We start from the raw sequence: 19918 nt of genomic DNA, 5'->3' as shown, positions 1-19918 counted from the left end.
CTTTCCCTAAAAAAAATGAGTCCTTCAAAATTGTAGTGCATGTCTTAAAAAGCGGGGCTGATTTTCTACCCCCAATAGAATTATGGAGACACTGTAAGATGGTTAGTGCTTATTTTTCTTCTCTGCCCCACCTCCAGCAGCTGCATGGAAGGAGGGGTGTAATCCAGTCTTCAGTAGCAGGTATAGTTTTAACCCTTTCAAAAGCTGAATTGGAGAAGAAATATAGCCTAATCTTCAGCTTATTCACACCCCTCCCCTCTGCCCCTCCGCCCTTTGCTCAGGCAAAAGCAGCCAACTCAGTTGTGAAAGGTTTAAAACTAGCTTTTGCCTGAACAGAAAAGGGGACAGGAGGTGGAGGCAGGGGAGATGGGTAAAAGGGGTGTGCCTGAGCTGCAAATAGGCTCTGTCCCTGCTCCCTGTGGCCATAACCCTGGAAAAATTTTTCATTCTTCCTTCCCACAAACAAACTGCAGCCTTATTTGGTGGAAGGACTGCATGCAAGAAACTAATCACATTTTAATGTCCTGTTGGCTTTTATAAGTTATTTTATTTCTCCTGGTTTGCTCTCCTGTTCACCTGTTTTAGAAGTTATATTGCTCTTCTGCAAACTGCCCTGAGGCTTTGTTGGGAAGGGTGGCATATAAATCTAATAATAATATGATTTATTTAGGTCAGAATGGGGTCTTGAGTTTGGCTCTGTTAATTTGAGTGGTTACAGTTTTAGGATTGTATTGTAATTGCAGGAATCCTTGCTCTGGGTAATTAACAGAAAATGCAGAACAAGAAATCATTTACAGACAGGACTGTGTTGATGATGATGATGAAGTGAGTGTCACCACACTTATATGTTGGAAGCATGAGGCCCAGAAAGCCAGCAACAGGTAAAAGGTTCAATGTCAATAAGAACTTGGGACACCCAAAGGAGGGCCATAAGGGCATTCATACATACCCTTTAAAAGCTGTGGTTTGCCCTTGCCCACGGTAGTCGGGGCTCGGGAGCAGAGTGGGCACATGTGTGCAGCCAGCACATGTGTGCCTCCCCATCCCAGCTCATCGGCAGCAGAGGTGGTGGTGGCGGCAGTGACAGCAGCTGATCCAGGTAAGTGCGGGGGCAGAAGGGAGCTGGCACAGTTGTAGAGGATCCAGAGGGGAAGCCCCCCGGATCCCTCTTATCTGAGCTGGCAGGAAGCTGCACTCCTGAGCTGCGCACAGGCAGCGCACGTGAACAGAGCGCGCAAACAGGCACGCTCTGAGAGGGTGCGCCAGTGTTTGCACAAGGCGGGCACACAGCAGTAACTGGAAGCAGCCTCCAGCAAGAGACAGAGGAAGATGCACAGCTCCACAGACATGGTAAGGACACAGAGCGCGGCTGCTTAGGGGTCCTGCCCTGGTGGCACCACCTAACCTGAGCTCCTCTGAGGCCTCTACACAGACGGAGCTTATGATGGGGTCAGCGGTCTCCTGCCGTCCTGTCTGGGGGGCAAAGGACGAGATTGACACCTATTTCTGTTCACTGCAGGACCAGTTGTCCTGTGTACAGACCCCCCCAGGAGAGACGCACAACAGAGGAGTGGCAGAAGGAGCCCACCAGAACCAGGGCTGCTCAAGCTAGCATGGCGGAGGCTTCCCAGGTACAACTCAGGAACAGATACGAGGCCCTGGCACCCTTGGAGAAGGACAAAGAGGATTTCTCCAGGGGGGGGATGGTGCCACTCCATGCACGACACAGACGGCACAGAGAGGGAGCACCAGGAGGAAGAAACGCCGAGTCCTTGTCGCCGGAGATTCCATCATGAGGGGAACGGAGGGTCCCATCTGCCGACCCGACCCCATGGCATGGGAGGTCTGCTACCTGCCTGAGGCTCGGATTCAGGATGTCACAGAGAGGATCCCAGCCTTCATTCGACTTTCAGACCAGTACCCCATGGTCCTACTCCACGTGGGAACAAATGATGTGGCCAGGGGCAACCCAGACAGCATCATGAAGTACTACAAGGCCTCGGGGGCCAAGCTCTAGGAGACGGGGGCACAGATGGTATTCTCTATTCTCCTGGTAAGTAGATGCGGACGGCGTCACAAGGCCTGCATCAATGAGGTCAACTGGCAGCTTCGGAGTTGGTGCCACCAGGGAGGTCTCGGGTTCCTGGACAACTACCTGCATTTTCGCGCAGGGGGCATGCTTGGGTGGGATGGGCTTCACCTCTCCCCTAAAGGCAAGCGTGTCTTCTTTTCCAGGTTGACTGATCTCGTACGGCATGCTTTAAACTAGCTTCGCCAGGGGATGGGTCCACAGGAGGACACGAGGACACCTCTCAGCCAAGAGAGGTGATGAGCACAAGTACCCAGGTAAGTGATAAGGGTCCGGATAGTCCTAGGAATCGGGGGGGGGGGGGTGCATGCACCGATAGGAGGCTGAAATGCCTTTACACTAATGCTCAAAGTATGGGGAATAAGCAGGAGGAACTCGCTCTCCAGATAGCTAGTACAAACCCAGACATAGCAGGGCTCGCTGAAACCTGGTGGAATTCAACCCATGCTTGGGCGGTAGACATTAGGGGCTATAGGCTATACAGGCAGGACAGAATGGGGAGTAAAGGCGGAGGTGTGGTGCTCTACGTCAAAGAGCAATACACATCCTCAACTAACAGGATGGTGTCAGAGGAGGGGCAGGCTGAAGTGCTATGGGTCAGAATACAAAGAGGTTGCAGGAAAAGGGACTTAACGGTGGGGGTCTACTACAGACCACCCAACCAGGGAGAAAAGCTGGACTGGGAATTCTCAGGTCAGCTCAGGGAGGCAGTTAAGTCAAGGGATGTGGTTGTCACGGGTGATCTAAACTACCCGGACATTTGCTGAGAGGTGCAGTCAGTCAGGTCTGACCACTCACGTAGGTTCCTCGCTGAGATACAAGAACTCCACCTAACTCAGGAGGTGCACAGTTGCACCAGGGGGAATGCCCTGCTGGACCTGGTTCTGGCCACACGTGACGACCTGGTGAGGGGACTCCAGATTCTTGACCACCTGGGTGATAGTGATCATCACCTACTGGAATTCACCATCCAGTGCAGGGTGTCAAGGGCCTGCAGCAAGGCAGTAGCCCTTGACTTCAGGACGGCCGACTTCAACGAGTTGAGGAGATTGGTAGGAGAGGCACTGCGGTCCCGGAGAGTAGGGGAACTAGGTGTCCAAAGATGAGTGGTTGTTCCTTAAGGAGATGATCCTCCGAGCCCAACGGGTGACAGTCCCAACGCGAGTCAAAGGGGGCAAGAGTGCTCAAAAGCCCCCTCAGCTCACCAAAGGCACTCAGGAATGTCTGAAAGGCAAAAAGGAGGCATATATCCAGTGGAAGGGGGTGGAGGGGGCTATTACCAAAGGGGATTATACCTCCATAGCATGAGTCTGTAGGGAGGCTGTTAGAAAGGCTATAACAGAGAGATGGAACTAGGGCTAGCAACAAGGATCAAGGACAACAAAAAGTCCTTTTTTAAATACATTGGGAGTAAAAAGAAGGTACCAGGCAACGTGGGTTGCCCCTACAGGATACGCTTGGCAATCTGGTGGCTGAACCAGATGAAAAAGCAGACCTTTTTAACAAATTCCTGGCTTCCATTTTTCTGAGCAGGGACCGGGACTTCTCCCCCACTGGGATTCAGGACGGACTCAGCAGTGACTCAGCCAAGGCTAAGGTCAGGGAGGACTGAGTTAGGGAACTTCTGGAGGGGCTGGACGTGTTCAAATCAGCAGGTCCAGATGCTCTCCACCCTAGGGTGCTGAGGGAATTGGCAGGGGTCATTGCGGGGCAACTGGCACGGTTTTACAAGCACTTGTGGTGCTCTGGCCAGGTGCTAGAAGACTGGAAGAAGGCCAATGTGGTCCCATTTTTCTATAAGGGAGGACCCAGGCAACTATAGGCCCGTTAGTCTTACTTCAGTCCTGGGGAAGCACTTTGAGAAAATTATCCAGGAGCATATTTGTGAGGGACCAGCAGCAGGGAGGATGTTCAAGGGCAACCTGCACGGGTTCATTAAGGGCAGGTCCTGTCAGACCAACCTGATAGGCTTCTACGATCAGGTCACAAAATCAATGGTGGATGTAGTCTTTCTGAACTTCAGGAAGGCCTTTATTGTCTCCCACCCCATTCTCATTAAAAAGCTAGGCAACTGTGGCATTGATGTCGGATGGGTCACAAATTGGCTAGCAGGCCACACCCAGAGTGGTGGTGGATAGGTCATATTCAACCTGGAGGGAGGTGGGCAGTGGAGTCCCCCAGGGCTCGGTTCTCAGGCCCACACTGTTCAATTTCTTTATTAGCGACTTGGACGAGGGGGTAAAAAGCACCCTGTTCAAATTCACTGACGACACCAAGATTTGGGGTGAGGTGGGCATGCTAGAAGGGAGGGACAGGATACAGCAGGACCTGGACAGGTTACAGGGGTGGGAGAATGTGAATAGGATGGGATTCAATACTGACAAGTGCAGGGTGCTGCACTTGGGCAGAAAGAACCAGCAGCATGCCTATAGGCTGGGGGACTCCCTTCTCAAAAGCAGTGGCAGAAAGAGATCTTGGAGTCATCATTGATTCTAAAATGAACAGGGGCTGCCAATGTGAGGATGCAGTCAGCAAGGCTAACCACACCTTGTCCTGCATCCATAGATGCATCATGAGCCGGTTCAAGGAGGTGATCCTCCCCCTCTGTGTGACACTGGTCAGGTCACAGTTGGAGCAATACATCCAGTTCTGGGCGCCGCACTTCAGGAGGGATGTGGCCAGCATCAAAAGGGTCCAGAGGAGGACCACTCGCATGGTCAGGGGGCAGCAGGGCAGGCCCTATGAGGAGAGGCTATGGGACCTGAACCTGTTCAGCCTTCACAAGAGAAGGCTGAGGCGGGATTTGGTGGCCATCTATAAACTTACCAAGGGGGACCAGAGGGGTATGGGTGAGACTCTGTTCCCCCAAGCGCCTCCTCATGTAACAAGGAATAACAGCCACAAGTTGATTGAGAGTAGGTTCAGGCTAGACATCAGGAGGCACTACTTCACAGTCAGGGCGGCCAGGATCTGGAACCAGCTTCCAAGGGAAGTGGTGCTGGCTCCTACCTTGGGGGTCTTTAAGAGGAGGCTTGGTAACTACCTAGTTGGGGGTCATTTGAGCTTAAACTTACCAGGAGTCATATAAGCCCGGTATTCATTCCTGCCCAGGGCAGGGGGTCAGACTGGATGATCTGCTCAGGTCCCTTCTGACCCTACATCTATGAACCTATGAACATGATTTGGTTAGCCATCTGAGCTTGAGCACCACAGCTGCAGCCAGCATTGCTGGAGAGGCCTTAAGAGTGCATCTTTGCCTTAAACCGTCCAACACCCATTCTTAGAGGGTTGAAAGCAGTCCAGGCCCTGCAGGGCAGCTGTCATCCTGAGGGGATGAAGTTCTTTAGCAGCATATTCAGCAAGTTCTGAAGTCCTTGTGCAGCATATTTCCTGCTCCACTGATGGGAGGTCCATACTGTAAGTAACATGTCATCTTCAGATTTGATTACAGATTGCTACTAGCCGAGTAGCTTGTGGGCTGTGTTAAGTATAGTCTAAACTGAGATTATGGATTCTGATGCCATTACCTGGATGAGTTTTTATAAGGCCCATGTCCCTCAGTTAATTAACTGCTTTGTTTTTCTCTCTTCTGCCCACCTTGCCTCTCTCAGTACTGTCCTCCCTCCTCCTGTATTCTAGTCACTGCTTTCTATTTAGTAGCTTTGCTTCCTGCAGTTCCTTCACAGCAGCTGATGAAGCAAGCCCTCTACTTACCAATGCTTATGCTATACATCTCTGATGTAGTTAGTCTACAGAGATGTAAAACTACATTGCCTTCTGCTAGTCTTTAGACACCAGACTGCAGGACAAGAGAGAAACAGACAAGCTGAGAAACAAGGAAGGAAAACAAGTTCCTCCACACTGGATTTACAGATAGTCCACTGTCAGATCTGAAAACAGAACTGTAGGTGCACACGGAAATTACATATGTTGTACAACAGGCCCCTTCAAAATGCTCTACAGTCGTGCCCTAACAGAAGAGCATGGCTGCAGAGCGCTCCAATTGTGCAACAAATTAACCCTCATTGCATGAAGGCTCAAATGAAGGCACTCCAAAGCGCCTACGTTAACTTCTATTTGCTCCAGTGGATGGGCTGCTGCAGCCTCGTCCCACCTCACCCCACCCCAAGTGCTATCTCAGGATGGGAGTGGGGGAGAAAGCAAGGGAGGGAGCTCAGGCTGGTGTCTGCCCAGCCTCCATTGGAGTGGAGGCAAGTGGACTGGAGACAGAAGTGGAGCTCCAATCCACCTGTCCCCACTCCAGTGCAGGTTGGGCAAAAACCCACCCAGGCTGCGAGTGGCTGCAGCACGGGACGTCGGGCACAGGGCAGGCGAGGGGCCGCTTTTACCCGCACTCAGCACCAGCTTGTAACCCAGCCCTGCTGCCAGTATGGGCCCCCTGCCAGCTCCGGGCTTGCCTGTCGGGGCTGTGCCATGGCGGCAGCTGCTGCAGCCCCCCCCCAGTTGCTGCACCAGACAGTGTTGGCTGCTGCTGCTTGCCTGGAGCTCGCGTGCTGGGCAGCACAGAGGTGGCAGTGGCAAACACTGTCCAGAACGGCAAGGGGGGGGGGTGGGGTGCTTTTCCCTGTACTCAGCACCAGCTCGTTCCCTGCCGGTGAGTGCGGGGTTGGGGCTGCATGCTGCCCCTGGCCTGTACTGTGGGGCTGGGGGGCACTGGGAGTGAACAGGTGCATGGGGCCCACACTGGTGTCCCGGGGCCAGCACCGGCGGGGCCCAGAGTAGGCAGCAGGAGCACAGGGGTCCTGTCTGGCAGGGGCTCTATGGAGTCAGGCCAGCACCCACCTCTCTCTGCTGGTGCAGCCCAGCCCAGCTCCACAGACCCCTGCCAGCCTGCACCCTTGGCCCGAAATAATTGCCCGTCCCTGTTCTAGAACTACCCAAACTAGCCAGACAGACTCTGAAGCAAAGCAGTTGACTCAGTTCTTGACAGATCTTCTCTCAATGCAAATAAACATCCAGTACAAGCTGCCCATTTTTTTGTTGCCATGTAAGTGATAGCTACAGCGCAAAGTGATGGACTACAGGATTTGCACATCTGCTAACTCTTGAAGTCTGGGAGTGACAGATTACCTGAACTGGTTTTTTACATACTGTCAGTGTATTTCATTAGGAACTGGAAAGTACATCAGGAAAAGGGATAGATAATTATAACTGAAGACTGGCTGATGCAGTGCACAATTCAGACATTCATAATAATTAAAGAAACAAAGCTACAAATCTAAAGTAAATACATGGACCAGTTGGCTGAAGGAAATGCATGGAAGTTGAGATTCAGGGAGAAGAGGAGATTTTTACTTCAAAAGTCCCACTTGTAAAATTTGAGGTGGAGGTTCAAGTGCCTTGTTAGCAGTCTGGTTTGAGCTTCAGACCTTAGGTAGCTATGGAACTTTTATTTTCAACAGAAAGAAGAAAGTGAAAAGTGTAGTGCATGGCCCAGCACAGACATGACATAGCTCAACATGAAAAAAAATGCTCACTGTTTACAGTAAAATGAGATTTATAAATACAGACTGCTGGAAAGATGTGATGGTGGTTGTCTCATAGTTAAGGAGGAGAATCTTTAGCTTATTTCATACAGATGGCACCAAAAGTATTTTAAGTGCCACAAATGGCATGGGCAGCCTCTGTGTGTGGGATGAGATAGATCAGACAGGGGACAAGCAGTACAGCAGCAGATAGGGAAGGAAGTACAAGTTTAGGCAGGGAGCACAGGGTAGGAAGTAGAAAGCAGAGCAAGAGAACTGTCAGGGAGCTCAGAGCAGAAAGCAGAGCAGCAGAATGGGCAGAGGAAGGGGATCAGAGTACTCAGTGAAGGTGTGGGGCTAATTTGTTGCATGCCCGCAAAAAAGGTTGGTCCTCACTGATCTAGACATCTGAAAAGTCCTCCAACTATTCCAGTAAGTTTTGGGAAACAAGTTTTTATTTCTGCGTACAAATAACCAAAATGAAAATTTATAATCATAAATTATATGCGCTCCCAAATGAATCATTTGGTGGTTTAACTAAAGTATGTGTGAAATGTTCACACATTAACCTTACATATCTTCATTAGCTATAGACAAATGTTCCATATCAGATGGGAAAAGAGGAATTGAAGACCAACTAGGTTGAATACATAGCAAACGCTATGACTGAGCTCATTTAAGGCTTATGGTTAAAATAAAGTTAAGCAATATTAGAACCTCACTTTTAAAAATAAAACAAAGAAGGAGGTTGTAAAATAAATGTATTTATTTAATATTATTTATTTTCTATGAAGGCTGTGTCATCTATCAGCTATGAATGTTTCCATCTGCTTAACTTGCTTAGGTTAGTGATCAGATTACTTTTAACTGCCTAATATATGCTAATTTCAGTTTTGTGAAATTATCATCCACCATAATATAAATTCTTATAGGATAGTATACTATTGTCTCATACTATAATTCTTTTCCTCCCATAATACATTAAAAAAATTCTTATATAATAAAGGGCTTAGTCCATCTGTCTGTCCGTAACACTCTTGGAGCACTCTGACTGGTTAGTGAAACAGCCAATCAGAGTGCGGAGAGCTGCCATGACAGTGGGGATGGAGCAGGGGGGGCAAGGCCGGTGGTACTGGCTTCATCCCCCACCCCGCCCCAGCCCTGCTCAGCAAAGGTGACCACTGGCCTTGACCCCCTGCTCCCTTCCTGCCATCATGGCAGTGTTCCACTGCCTCCAAGGAGAAGGGCCAGCGGGTAGGTGGGGGTGAGGCAGCTGGAGACAGCAGCGGCATGGGGTGCTGGCAGAGGGGGACGGAGAGGCAAGCTTCTCCCCTGCCCCTGCTCCTGGGAGGCGGCGGTTGTGCAGGGTGGTGGGTGGCGGCACCCCTCCTCCCCGCCGTTATTCTTGACAGGCAATTAGCTAGTACTTTTATATCACCCAATTTAGTCAGAAACTTTATTCTGTAAATAAAAATTTGGTTTACTAGAACATACCTCTATAATTTTGTTCCAGATAGGACAATGAGTGGTGGCATCCCAGAGTGTAATATGTTTGTCATGACCACAAGTAAAGAACTGAGGTTTAGCAGAATGGATGGCTAGTCCCCACAACTCATCAGTGTGTCCCTGTACAAACAGAAATTTTTTTTTTCAGAAAATGTACAGTCACATCAATATTAAATCCAGAATGAATACCAATGAATGTGGTCAAAATTAGGTTATATATTAAAATTGTCAACATTTTCTTTATTTTGGATATAGGCATAATTATCAAATTCTGTAATTGCTAACTGCACTGAAAAATTAAACAGTGTTGTATTTTTATAAAACTAAACAACTGCTTTTATTGTTCTTGCACATTTTTAAATATTTGCAAAGTCTATTAACCTGCAAGGCTACAGCTTACCTGGGTAATTGGAAAAAAGTCCCCTGATAGAGTGCCTTGTAGAACAAAGTTTCTAGTAGTGCCTATCAAAACAACATCACCTTTTCCTTCTGTTACAGTTCTGATTGGACCAAATTGCTCTGGAATCTGTATTTATAATAGAAAAATGGACTTGTTAGACTTGTACAAAATTACTTCTTAACAGTTTTTTGTAAAAAAAAAAAAAAAGTTGCAGATATGTGGCCTAACAAATTAATTTTTATAGAAGCAGCACAGCCTTGGATGAGGTCAAATCCATGGCTATATCATTTTTATATAAAATAAGCAAAATACTAGAGAGCAAGTCCTCAATTGGTATAAACAATCAGAGTTCCACTACCTTCAATAGAACTATGACAATTTATTATCAGCTGAAAGTTTGTCTTTATAACACTGCCAAAAAAAATTATATTGTTGAGACATTAACGTTGCTTAGTTAAAACTATGTAAATCAGGTACTGAAAGGTTATGATTTCTGTAGTGATTTTAACAGCTGCATAGGTGTTTTGACTCATAAAGCATCTCCATTTTCATCTAAAGATCCCTCGTTGCTTAGACTTGGACTACTGCACATGCTAAGAAGCAGTCTGGACTAGCCTGTGCACTTCACTCCCAAGTCTTCAGGTGGGGTCATAGTATGTCTAATGACCAATGCTGAAAGCACAAAAGTAGCATAATGCAAACCACACACAGAGCTTATGGTGGAGGTTGGGTTCCCACCCAAGTAGAGATTCGTTTTAGGTCAATCTTATTCCGAGGGGACTGAGTCCCTGAAGGGTCCTCTAACCGCCAAATTAGGAGACAGGCTGGCTGAGGGTTTCCTCCCCTTTCCTGTTAAACCTGACCCACTGTCCAGCCAAGAGTGGGATCATAGGAAAGCAGGGCTGGAAGGCAAAGGCACCTCTCAAGTTCATCTAGTCCAGGAGTTGGCAACGTTTTTGGCTCGAGTGCCAAAAGCACCAACCTCAACTTGTAAGATGTTGTGTGCCAGGGGGAGCTGCAAAAGGCCTGATTCTTGTTGTGGCAGCACAGCTGCAGCCCCTTTCTCACCATCTGCCTGGAGGCACAGATGCCCCTGCCACCAACCATAAGCCAGGCCACATCTCCACAGACCTCGGTGCAGCAGCTTACCATCTGCCACAGCCAGCCCAGGCTCTGGGCAGGCCCCTGTCACCCACTGCAGAGCCCAGGCTGCTTGCAGCAGGTGGTGGGGAGGCTACAAGCTGCTGTACCAAGGTCTGCAGAGCCACAGCCCAGCTAACTGCACACTTCTGGGCAGACGGTGGGTGAGCTGAGAAATACCCCATCCTTGTTGTGGTAACAGCCCTGGCTCCTTCCCCACCATCTGCCCTGAGGCACACGTGCCAAATAAAATGCTTTACTGTGCCATGCTCTGGCACACATGTTGGGGGTTGGCTGACCCCTGATCTAGTCCAGCCCCCTGTTCAAGGCAGGCACATCTCTGGCCATATTATCACAGCCAATAATGTCTGTACAAGCTGCTCTTGAAAATTTCCAGGGAAGGAGATACCACAAGTTCTCTAGATATCCTGTTTCAATGCTTGACTTAGCAGAATTCGCAGATTCACTGGAATCTGACAGGGCTGTGCTGTGAGTGGTTCTGCTGTGAGTGGTTGTGAACTTACAACCTCTGGGCTGTCAACTGTGTACCTCAGCCCCCATGCCTTCCCAGCCCCCACTCCTATTCCTGTTGTGTAGGGCCACAGAGAAAACCACATTTCTATGCTCTCTGAGGTATATGAAGACTGCTATTAACATCTCTCCCTGTCTGCTTCTCTTCTCCAAACTAAAAAACTCTAGTTTTTGTCAGCGTCTCCTTATAAAGCTTGCTTCCCAGACCTCTAATCATTTTTGTCACTCTGCACCAGACTCTTTCTAAACTTTCCAAATCCTTCTTGAAGAGTGCAGCCCAAAATTAGACATAGTACTGTATTCCAACAAATATTTTTTACTTAAATATTTTTGTAAGAAAAGGGAAGCTGAATTTTGAAGTTGCAGATCTAATGCAATTTTAAGTAATGGATGAGATGATCAGATTGATCTAAATTCTAAACTTTAATATTCATATTGGCGCCTGCTGCTTTTTCTTTTAAATGTGAAAATGCTCTTGGGCACATAAACATTGGGAACCCCTGGTCTAGTCTATCCAGGCATTCTGGATCCTAGCCCTATCCTCCACAGTACCTTCAATTCCACCCAATTATATTGTATATCCTCTGCAAATTTGCTAAGCTTGTATTTGATCCCATCATCCAAATCATCAATGAAGAATATCAGACCTAGGACAGACCCCTGGGGAATCTGACTTAATACCTCCCCCCAACTAGACACTTAGCCATTAATGACTCAATGGCTGCGTCCAGATGAGTGCAAATGTTTGTTCCCCAGGGACAGGTAGCGGCAGGATACCTGGTGCTGCCACTATTTGTCCCTGAGGAATGCCTATGCCATGCACACTGTGGTGTGTTGCAAGTTACCCCAGGTAGGGTAGAAGTGGCTGGGGCTAGCACTGAGCTGGCCTCAGCAGCCTTACCTGGGTTTCTGGGAGTCTCCCAGGGCTGCTGCAGCAGTGATCCTGCCACATTGAGCCTGGCTAGCAGTCGAGTGTGGCTCCAGCTGGCCAGGCCCCAGCTTTGGGTGGTGCACGCTGCCGCCATGTGCACCACTCTGCCGCCATGTGCACCACTCTGCTTTTTTTTCTGCAGGGTTTTTGACCCCTGGATATACGGGAGTCAAAAAAACTCTGAGTACTGCTCCATTGCAGCGTGGAGAACAACTGAATATGCAGTATGAGGCACCACAGATGTGTCTGTGGTACCACATATTACATGGCCACACCCGTCTGGATGCAGCCAATGAGTACAAAGAGTTGAAGAATCAAGAGGGCAAGCAGGAGGGAGTTTTACTCTGTAACCCAGTGATTACAGCATTATCCTGGATGGTGGAATTCCTTCTGCCAGTTATTTCTTTAAACATGGTAATGGGGCTGCTCTCACTACCTCATTTCCATATTTGGCATACAGGCAGGGTGTGCTTTTCAGTGGGTGCATCTACATGTGCACCAGACTGCAAAGTCCCAGTGCCGCACAGATCATTTCCGATGCTACTGTGCAGTAGCAACAAGCTACTGTGCAGTAGCATTGGCATCACGGCTCATGCCCACTGACGCTACACTGTAGTAACGATGAGTACAGTGCCATAGCTTATCACTAAGGAGATAAAGCATCTCATGTAGACATACCCAGTGGCACCTTCTGGAAAGATATCCAGAGTGCCTGATGCAGTGGTTCTCAACCTTGTTACTCAAGGCACTCTTTGTTAGACTTGAGGAATATAGCAGTTATTAGTTTTTACTTGTTTTTTTAACTACAGAAAAATAATAGAACAGTTCTTCTGTTGCAAAGAAGTCAGAAAGACAAGTCAGAATGTTTTTAACCCTATGGATTACTATTTGAAATCGCTGGGCTTAGCTTGTGAATCATGTTTGCACACGTAGCAATGCTAACATTATCGGGCACCCCATGACACCTTTGAAAAGATCTCATTGCATGCTGACTGAGAATAGCTGGCCTAGTGCTAAAAAAAGTTAAGCTTTTCCATTTTAACAGACAGCTACATTCCTTACTGGTGACTATTTCTACATAATATTTAAATTTTCAAATTCTGATGTAATAAATGAAAAGAAACCCATGAACTAAAAAAATATCACCTCTGACTTTAGTGGTAAAATATAATCATTTTGAATGATAATAAAAGTGTATGAAAGCAGATTTGCATATACTAGTCAAGCATTTACATGCCTAACACTATTAAGAAGAAAGACAAAATTAATATAAACATTTTCATTAGGAGCTTTGCTACCAATTAATTAATATAGGACTTAACTGAAAACAAATCTTTGACAAATAAGCTAATGTATAATTTTAGTGACCAAATCATTTCCATTTAACTTCTTGTCTGGTTGGCATTATCACCATGGGCCACCTTAGTCGGGGAGGCATGTGCCCCCCCAGCAATCAGGGGGGGGGTGTGGCGGGCACACAGCCAATCACGCCAACCGGGAAGTGGCTGGACTGCAGCACTACATCCGGCACACACTCCCTGGTCGGCGCTCACAGTGGGGGCACTGGTGCTCTTGCCTGCCCCCCCTGCCCATCACCTAAGTGGGGAGTGTGGCTGGGCAGGGGGTGCCCCAGCACTCTCAGGGGGGGGCCCCATGCAGGGGGCACCCCTGTGTACCCCCTACACATCGCTACTGATTATCACAGAATGTTGGTTTGTAAATAGAGCATTAATTAAGAAAACATGGTTAACAAGTCACTTTTTAGATTGCCTTTTAGAACAGGAAGCTATCTTTAAATATAAGTGCTATCACCTCAGTTTTGTGAAGTTTTTGATAATTTCCATTCCAAGATATTAGTTTTCTGTCCTTTCCGCCTCCTGATACCAGCGTGCCGTCTCGCAACATACAAAGTGCAAAAATACCACCCTCATGGGCTCCTTGGACTGCGTGGCTTATTCTATTGGTACCTAGGTACATGAAGAAAATATGATATATTTATTTGATTGAATCTTTTTTTACTCATTTCACTGCAAGTTTATATGGAGAGCCAAACGTACAATTTATCCTTGTACAATAAGGCCAAGACCTACAAAGGTAAGGGTGCAGACAGAAGTGCAGCTCCCCACTGTAACTGAAAATGCTTTACAGGAAGCGTTTGGAGTTACAACAATCCCCTGAACCAAACAGAAGTTTGCTACTGGGTCTAAGTGGGGGAGTGGGAATCTAGCTGCTGGCTGGGAGCCTGCAGCCAGTTTCCAAGCAATGGCTCCTCCTCTCTCCCAGCCTGTCCCTGTTTTCAGAATTGGAGGGGGGAAAGGGAGCAGAGGGAGCTCATTCTAGGGGATTCCCCTGCTGGTGTTGGAGGGTTGGGTGGGTGAATTGGAGGCCCCCCACCTTGGGTGGGGGCGGTGCTCCAATACACCTACCCCACCCTCCAGCAGGGGCTAAAAAAACCCCAGACCAAACTCCCTCTGCTCCCTTTCCCTCCTCCCATTTTGAAAACAGCTTGAGGCTGGGAGGCAGTGGAGACAGAAGTTACAGAAGACGCTATGTTTTGAAATGTTTTCCCTGACCCCTCAATACAACAAGGGTTCAGAATTTTACTCAACTGGCCATTTTTGAAGCTGTGTCATGCACTCTGAAGCCATGCACTCATGTTTGGTCATAGCTATAGACCACTTTCTGTGACCAGATTAGGTGAAATTGTCACTTCTGTCTGTGCCCTAAGTCCTATTTTAAGTGGCTAACTCCCATTGAAACCAGTGACAGCTAGGTACTTAAAAATCTTTATGGATCTGGTCCATAAACCTCTATACACAGAACCAACTGTTAGCTTACTTATCATAGGGAATCATTATGGATTGTGAAATACAGGGAGAATATATTAATGGTTCTGTTATTCAAATATACTCTTACCAACAAAGCATAGCTAACATTATTTTTAAGCCACACTTAAAAAAAAAAAAAGCCAGGGGTCATCATAAGAGACTTGCCTTGTTTGTTTGTCTTTCTTACCACATTGCTTTTAACTTTAGAGAAATTGCATTACTTTCTTTCAGTTATTTTGATTAAAGAGAAAAACATTGTCTGTCACTTCTACCTTTCAGTAATATCCATAAGAGACCACATAGACGTTTGTTTTTATCCAAATCTTGTTTTATTCTAATCTTGCTACAGGTATTTAAAATTTGAACTTCTATAGCAAATTGCATTTTATGTTGTACAGTCAATTTTACAGGTGGTAAAACCAGAGAACTGAAACAAATGAGGACAGTCTATTATTGTTTAGGCTTTGGTAGAAGAACCCAGAGAAGTCAAGTTTATTCTTGCTAAAATGTGAATGCTCTTATATAAAAATTCAAAGCATTTCCTAGAATAAAGTTTTCTTGTTTCAATGTAGTATGTAAAACCATGTTTATAATCTGTTTTATCTTACCTTTTCCCCAAACTAAAATGTTTCCACTTGAGTCTCCTGTAATTGTATCACCATTTTCAGAAAAGGTCACACACAAGACAAATTTTGGCTTCTCTTGTTTCTGTGTGGTATGAAAATTAGTATATTCTCAGCAACACACAGTTCATTCATTTTAGTTATAGATATTAGATTTGTTTTAGTTGTAGATCACAGATTAAATTTACACATATACAGTTCTAGTATTCTTATTATAGTAATTATTTCCTTTTCCCATCCTCATAGAAACCCACCCCCAGAAGCCGTTATAGATTTGTAGAAATTAAGTTGTCAGCAAAGCTTGAGAATTTGTTGAAGAACAGAGTGAAAGTTCTGTGAAGCTGAGGTGCTTTGAGGACATTTATGTCAAAGATAAACCTACACTTTATACTGCTGTTCCAAACTGAGGCCATCTTCAAAAATGAGTTTGAAATTAGAATCATAGGATTGGAAGGGATCACCAGGGTCATCTAATAATCCAACTCTGTGTGTAGATACATGATTTCCTGTTCCTAAGCCATCCCAGACAGATGTCTATCCAGACTCTTCTTGGAAAACCTCCACCGAGAGATTCCACAACTTCTCTGGGTAGATTTTTCCATTGTTCTACTGTTATTATGCGTAGGAATTTTAATAAAAACATAGAGAATCAAAATACAATTCAATAAAAATAGAGTGAGATTAAGACATATGAAATACTGCCAGCTTTAAAGTATTCATCACTGGCTTGCTTAAGGAGTTAGAATTTAAAAAACAGAAGCCAACTGGTACATACTGTATTTGTGTTGGCCCAAAGAAATGGAGACAAACAGTTAGAAGGGGACACTGTTTTTTTATGGTTGTTTTTTTAAAATACTCTGTTTCTGCACTTTGGAAGACACTCAGCTAGAAGCCAGAAGCACCCAAAATTAGCAACAGCAGTTACTACTAGTGCTCAGTAGCCATTTTTGAAGCTATATAAGCAATCTTCATTTACAGTGAACAGTGTTGCAGGTCTCATACATATTCATCATCTCAGTCAATCAGTGCTTGGGAGGGAAGTTACAAATTTGAGTTAAAGACTGTCCTGTGGACTTGATGGTTGATCTGTGCAGGAGCAAGAGATGTGTCAGCTAAGTTTATGAAAAATCCTAGAACGACATAATTGTCTAGTATTCTATGTTTCAGGATAATTAATCTAAGGTACAAGGTAAAAAGGGAATGAAAAAGGGAAAGTGACAAGGTTAAACATAATATTCTTCAGCACACTGCCCCCTTTACACAGAGAGCATGCCTGTGGACTTTTTTGTATAGTTGTATGTGTACACATCTGATACCCGCTATTGTGGTTCACTGGTATAATTGTGTTTACCACTCAGGAGAGTTGGGTTCGATTCCTGTATGTGAATATAACTACAGCCATCGAGGCACCAAATGTCCGGACTTGGTTTGGCCTTTGGATTCTGTCTCAGTAGTCTAAAGGGAGCATGGAAGGTCTGAGCAGCCTCCAAATCGTTCATACTCCTACCTAGGCATACTTGTCGAAGACCCTGGTGACCTCTCATGCATACACCATGATCCAGAAGGATTAATGGTTGCCTACTAATGTATCTGAGCAGAATGAAGAAAAAAACCTCACTCAATTCTAAGTCATTTGCATGAATACAGTTATGTGTCTCAAACTTTCATTTAAAAACTAACATACTTATTTTGGGGAGGTGGCCAAATATGGAAAGTTTCAACCCAAAATGAATTTGAAAAATTATTATGAGAAAATGAAAAAAGAAGGGTAGGGACTGAAATGGAAACTACATTTGAAACATCACCCAGGATAGCTTCATCATGCTATACAAATGCTATACAAAATAAAGAATAAAGTATGATAAAATGGCAAGTGTAAATACCATGGTGTTTTGAGGCGTGTAGGTTGTAACCGTGTTGGTCTAAGGACATAGGCAGACAAGGTTCCTTGTGTGAATCTGATATCTTTTATTAGACCAACCCAAATAGTTGGAAAATTATTATTAAGCAAGCTTTTGGGTTCAAAAACCCTTCGTCAGGCTAATGGTATTTTGATTCATTTAAACCTTAATTTAGCTAGACTACTGTAGATATAGCATACTGTAAGCAGAAAGTTAAGAACATATGTTGTTTTACCTCAAATAATCCTTGCTTTTTAATAAGGGCATTCCCTTCTAATGTCCAAAAGTAAAGGTGTGATTTTCCACAAGTAACAATTATATTTGTGTCTGTAGGATGAAAATCTGCAGCAAATACAGCCTCATTAGAGCACTTGGAAAGAAAGAGAGAAACAATGTATCAAAAACTAATATACAATATGATTCATTTGAAAGTGTTTTCTTGTTAATCAAATCATGTTATAGTATGTAGTAGAGAAATTCCCTACTACTTTTTTCCCCTTGCTTTAACTGAAGAGAGACTATGAAATAACAAGTCCCTTGAATGGAAAATCTTGAAGTTTAGATGAGGCTTACAAAGTTTGAAATCAGGATCAAAAGTTAACATACTCCCTTTAAAACTGTGGAATGTTGTCAAGACAAGGCTGTATGTAAAAGTTACCATTAGCTTATAGCAGTGGTACCCAGTTCATTTGGCACCACAAGTCAGATGAGCGGCACAGGCCTGGTTCATGGGCCAGTGTGGAAATGCCATCTGGCCCAATGGGCTGGATGTTGGCAGTAGCAGCATTAATTGCTGTGGTTCCTAGAGCCGTGGTAGCTGCCATGCCTCCCACTACTAAATTTCCAGCCCCGTGAGCAGTCCTACAAGCCAGGTGATATGGCTCCACACTCTGGATCCAGCCTGTGGGGCTCCCCCAGGTCTATAAATTTGGTAGCAGGTCAGGTGGTGGTAGTGTTAACTGTTGCAACTCCCAGAGCCAATAATGCCACTCCCAGAATGACAATTAATGCTGCCACTGCTTGCCATACTGACAAATTTCCAGACCCATAGGGAGCTCTGAGGGCCATAGCTTGGGCACCTCTGGCTTACAGCATTTCTTTTCTGCATGTGCTCTTATAAATCCCTAGAGTTGCTTTTTAAAATTTCCTAGTGAACTCTAACAAGACTGACAGCAAAAAAAGGAAAAGGATATTGGACTACTTTCAAAAGAAAGAAGAAATATTTAAATTAGACATGTTTTCTATTCTTTGCCTTTTATAAATCTGAAACCACTACTGAGAATTAAAAGGCACAGAACATTAAAAGTATAAAAAGAAATATGACAAGAAATTCAGATCTACATATAAGCAACTAGTAGTACACAAAATATCTTATTGCAACACCTTAACATCTGCCAGTTTTTCTTCCTTCTGCCAGTCCCATACAGAAAGCACGTGGTCATTTGAGTCATCCACTGAACAAAGCGTGCTTCCTCCATTCTAAAAGAAAAAAAATATTAAAAAAAAACCAACTTAAGACTGCCTAGATACACCTCTAAAAGTAATTAAATTGTCCTGCCTAATTAACTTGTACAGTACTTAACTTCCAGTTAAAGTCCTTAGTTAAAAATCCTAGGGTATTTATTTACACACACGGGGGGAAGGGGGGGCGCTTTAATTCGAGTGGCCCTGAGAGCCGCTCTAATTAAAGTGTCCGAAGCGTCTCATGTATCAGTGTGCCTGTGCTTAAAATGGCAGTGGAGGAGATTTATCTAAAGCTCGTCGAACAAGCTTTGAATAAAAGTCCCCGCTGCTACTTTTTAAGTGCAGGGATACTGATACATGAGATGCTGGAGGCTGCTGGAACACGGTAATTACCATGGTCTGGAAGACACTATTAATTGAGTTTGCTCTGCTGTAATTACAGTGTGTCGGAGCATCCTTGTGGCTCATGAATAAGTCCCCCATAGACCTAACTGAAGTAAATCATGGTGCTTTGCCTGGCTAGCACAAGATTTATCCCTCAAAGTTTCAAGAATGCTGTCTGATGATTGGGGGAATTGGTCTGTGCACTGCTGAAGAATTCCATTTGATACTGAGGACTCTGAACAGGGACCTAAATCCACCAATTTTGAATGTGGATCTTGGTTGACTTTTGTCACTTTTGTTTATCTGTGTGAGGGACTAAAATTCGAAAGGATGGTGACACAAAATTAACAGGAGAGTAGAGGTGCACCGGTACAATCAGTCCATATCATATTGGCACTGATAAAAGGAAAATTGACGTGATCGGCAATAGGCTTTTTTTTGGCTGATGTGGCTGATTATGTCACCAATAAATGCCACGTGTATGCACGCAGCTGCAGCCCAGTAGCACAGAGAGCAGCATCCAGCTGGTAAGTCTGTGCGGGAGAAGGAAGGGGCATGGGGGGGTGCGATTGAGGCCCCCACAGTGAGGGAAGGAGTGGGGCTGAGGTGGGGGCGGGGGCAGGCGCTGCCCAGCC

General features: G+C 45.6%; 1 protein-coding gene across 3 annotated transcripts in view; it reads right to left on the bottom strand.

Annotated features, from left to right (window-relative positions):
* The window catches only part of EML1 (echinoderm microtubule associated protein like 1), a 100241-nt gene that overhangs the window by 23999 nt on the left and 56324 nt on the right, over positions 1-19918 (bottom strand). For all 3 annotated transcript variants that reach the window (XM_025191212.1, XM_025191211.1, XM_025191213.1), the window contains 6 exons: positions 18819-18914; positions 17671-17805; positions 15520-15619; positions 13896-14050; positions 9482-9607; positions 9070-9201 (listed from right to left, as the gene is read on the bottom strand). In XM_025191212.1, the coding sequence (XP_025046997.1) occupies positions 9070-9201; positions 9482-9607; positions 13896-14050; positions 15520-15619; positions 17671-17805; positions 18819-18914 (744 nt within the window). The remainder of the gene's footprint in view (positions 1-9069; positions 9202-9481; positions 9608-13895; positions 14051-15519; positions 15620-17670; positions 17806-18818; positions 18915-19918) is intronic.

This window comes from Alligator sinensis, unplaced genomic scaffold, assembly GCF_000455745.1.
Source record: "Alligator sinensis unplaced genomic scaffold, ASM45574v1 scaffold1385_1, whole genome shotgun sequence".
Taxonomy (NCBI): Eukaryota; Metazoa; Chordata; order Crocodylia; family Alligatoridae; genus Alligator; species Alligator sinensis.
The sequence above is the reverse complement of the archived record's forward strand: the minus strand, read 5'-3'. Positions and strand labels throughout refer to the sequence as shown.